The sequence below is a fragment of the Halyomorpha halys genome, unplaced genomic scaffold, assembly GCF_000696795.3.
Source record: "Halyomorpha halys isolate HHAL.00 unplaced genomic scaffold, Hhal_1.1 Scaffold301.1, whole genome shotgun sequence".
Classification (NCBI taxonomy): domain Eukaryota; kingdom Metazoa; phylum Arthropoda; class Insecta; order Hemiptera; family Pentatomidae; genus Halyomorpha; species Halyomorpha halys.
Genome location: NW_027112712.1, coordinates 442764 through 446631, shown reverse-complemented (window position 1 = coordinate 446631; position 3868 = coordinate 442764). Strand labels below are relative to the sequence as shown.

The 3868-nt window shown below is 32.8% G+C and overlaps 1 protein-coding gene across 3 annotated transcripts in view; it reads left to right on the top strand.

Annotated features, from left to right (window-relative positions):
• Window positions 1–3868, top strand: part of LOC106680967 (calmegin) — a 61222-nt gene that overhangs the window by 14903 nt on the left and 42451 nt on the right. For all 3 annotated transcript variants that reach the window (XM_014421027.3, XM_067050506.1, XM_067050507.1), the window contains exons 3-4: window positions 137–299; window positions 2606–2898. In XM_014421027.3, the coding sequence (XP_014276513.1) occupies window positions 137–299; window positions 2606–2898 (456 nt within the window). The remainder of the gene's footprint in view (window positions 1–136; window positions 300–2605; window positions 2899–3868) is intronic.

The window sequence follows — 3868 nt, the reverse complement described above, 5'->3', positions numbered from 1 at the left end:
TGTAATTATAAAATGAAAACCTTAAAGAAAATTTTTACATTTGCTTTGTAATGTTATTTCAGCTGAATAGAATATAGGAATCATATCACTTTGTTTTCTGAATTTATTAATGAACTACTTAATTTTTATATTTCAGGAACATGAAATGCCATCATCAAACTTGGACTTTATGAAAGAATTTAATACGGAAAACATTTATTTCCTTGAAACTTTTAACAATAAAGACAGCTTCTCTTCAACATGGATCATGTCCCAAGCACTAAAGGCAACTGAGGATGGAGGGACCCTGAAATATGATGGTATGTAATAAATATTGATGTTAATCCTTCCTAAAAAAAAAGTTTATACCTGGTTAAAAAAAAATTCGTACAGCATCTATAGTTTTGAGATTTTTATCCCATTATTACTTCGCTCTTGTATTGTGCGGCGGCTGTTGCCTTTATTCAGGTTAGATAGTGTGGAATTCCAGAACGGTTTAAAGTTTTCATTTGTCTATGTCATATGCACGACCTATGTTTTGCTTAAAATATTAGGGTGAATAATAACTTGATCTGGTATTGATGTTTGACTTAAAATAGTTTCTAGAACTACTAACTGATTGCTGTTGATCATTTCCTAGAGAGTTTTCCGGCCACCATGGGTCTTTGGTAGCTCCATCTTGGTGAAGGACTGTTGAACTCTTTAACAACCATTTTTGAAAAGATAGAACATTATCAAGAGTATTGGTCAAGCTGATTGTATTGAAATGTTTTCTATTTTTCACACCTTGGTCTTAATGATTTTGCATGGATTTTAAAATCTTAGTGTTGTTAAGGCCTCCTGCATTCTAAAAGAGCAGTGGCTTCCAATTTATAGAAATCTATGATCCTCTAAGCCAGAAAACTGCAGCCTAATCAACCAGAAATTTGAACATCCATGGCCCAGTCCTACTTATGACATGGGACAAAGGGGGGTCCCTCTGGAAAACATTTGATAATTAGGTTACTTAACAGTTTCTGAGGCACTTTAATAATCTATTTACCTTTTAAAACCTTTCAGCTAACACTATAACATCATTTAAGGTTATTTGTTTTAGTATTAATTCCTCATAAAATATGTGATACTGATCTTTTCTTGTAGCTCTCCAACAAGGTTTTTGTGGTTAGCGGTTTAGTGATTGAGGGTACAAAGGGTCGTGATGTGCTTACTTCATTGTTAGATTACGAGTTAAGTCATTGTCATATCTCTACTAATTGAAATTCCTGTAATTATATATTAGTTATTGATTTCAATAAAACGAAATTTGACAAAATTTATTATTGAACTTCAAATTCAATTTTAAAGTTACCTGTTTGGTCCACCAAAAGACAGAGAGGATCATTTCTCATGTAAGGCTTGCAGGCAGCTACCTAGAACTTTTCAGTCCAGCTATCGCCATTTTCTAGTGCCTTCTAAAATTATTCACCTCATACTGAGCTTCTAGCTGTTACTTTTATTCTCCTTCAACATATTTAAAATTTTAATTATCTTTATATTTCTGCTTCTGTGCCTCTGTGAGTTGATCATTTTGTCTCTCATTGGGTTAATCTTGTATGAAGGCACATTTGGCAGAAGAACTGTGATAATTTAGCTCGATAACAATGTATTTTTATTAATGAATTTATCTTTGTTAACTATTTCCTCTATTAGACAATACTGAATAGTCGAATCCTGTCTTGTCTTGTGGTTTTTTGGGCTAGCACCAGGAAACTACCTATGACACTCTTTTGTATTTTTTCTTCTGTCACAGAGCTCATAATGAGTTTGTATTGGATCCAGGATGCAGGATGATTAAATTTGATAAACCACTTTTTGCAGTGACTCTAAATGCAGAAGAACATGCAGGTCTTTGAAGTTTCTCTTTATCTTTTTTTTTTTTTACTTGTCCTTCACTCTCTGGTTTCTTGAAGCATAAGACTTAGCAAGTGAGGGTTTGAAATTTTCAGACCTTTGGTCAAAGTTTGAATTTAAAACTTCTTCGAATTGCTATAGGACCCTAGCTTCTGCCCAATTTGGAAATTTTTGTATAAAACTTTTAGATCAAACACATGCAATTTAATTAGTTCATGGGTATTTTGTATAGCCTTGAAGAATTCATGAAATCCTACATTTGATTTGTTTTATCTTCATTTGAAGTACTAGAGGCTGGATTGATCCACTACTATTGTACTGTAGTTATTGAGTAAGAATTTATAGGGGCCTGTTTTCTTGCCCTAGCAGATTTTGGCACTGTGGATTCGATCCTCTACATCAGAAGTTATGTCAACCTATGTTGATTCTCCATTATTGGTTTATTATTTGTATTTCCTTCCCCTAGTGTGTGTCTATCAGCTTTAGACAAGCAAATTAAAGCAAAGGTATTCTTATCAACAACCTTTTTCTACCATGAACATCTTTTAGAAGGTTTGAATCTTATGTTTGTCTGAGCCCGAGTTCCTAATTGCAGGATATAATTTTTTGTATATTTATAAGATCAATTTTTTTTTATTCAAGTAGACTATGGAAAATTATTAGTTACTTGTTTCTAAAATTGATGTTCATTATGATATTTATTAAATAGTCTAATTATTACCTTTTTTTTTGTCAGGTGATTGGATTTTAGAAGAAGCTATTAAAGATGCTCTACCAAATGATATTGGATTGACCTTCAAAGAAAAAGCTAAACATCGTGCTATTTCTTCTAAACTGAGTAAAGAGTTCGTCTTCCGTGATAGGCCGTTCATTTTACAGTATGAAGTTCTACACCAAGATGGTCAAGAATGTGGTGGAGCTTATATGAAATTAATTTCAAAGCAACGTCCGGTTAAAGCTTTAAGTGATTTTAATGATAAAACTCCATACACTATAATGTTTGGACCTGACAAGTGTCCTGTCAGTAAGGTAAGTAATCAGTTTATGTCTATAAATTTAGGTATTCAGTAGGCCTACTGAATTAATACAAGTACAGTTGTTATTCTATGATGAGGACGGTCAAAGTACTAGGATTATTGACAATCCTCTGACACCTGTTGTGTCAAGTGAGAGGAAGGGATTTTAGAATATTTATTAGGCATTTATGATGTTGTTATAGTGCTATAATGTTTAAAAGTATTTTGTTGTTTTCTTTTTTGCTAAAAATATATTATTGGAAGATTGTTGATTGACCGTGTGTATAGATGAATGGAATATGGTCCGGGTGTGGTAAAATAGTAAATGGGTATACTATTTTTATTGAGCCAATGTTTCGCCCCACGTTGCAGGGCTTCGTCAGGGCTAAAAAAGATACAAACACTTGACATAGTTACAAAAAAAAACAGAAGGTTGTAAACAGTAAATGAAAACGGTAATAGTAATAGATAAATAAGAGATAAAATAAATAAATTTGAACATCCATGGCCTGGTCCTACTTATGACATGGGACAAAGGGGGGTCCCTCTGGAAAATATTTGATAATTAGGTTACTTAACAGTTTCTGAGGCACTTTAATAATCTATTTACCTTTTAAAACCTTTCAGCTAACACTATAACATCATTTAAGGTTATTTGTTTTAGTATTAATTCCTCATAAAATATGTGATACTGATCTTTTCTTGTAGCTCTCCAACAAGGTTTTTGTGGTTTAGCGGTTTAGTGATTCAGGGTACGAAGGGTCGTGATGTGCTTACTTCATTGCTAGATTATGAGTTAGGTCATTGTCATATCTCTACTAATTGAAATGCCTGTAATTATATATTAATTATTGATTTCAAGAAAACGAAATTTATAGCGGTAAAAACAAAACTCAAATAGTAAATGGGTATACTATTTTTATTGAGCCAATGTTTTGCCCCACGTTGCAGGGCTTCGTCGGGGCTAAAAAAGATACAAACAC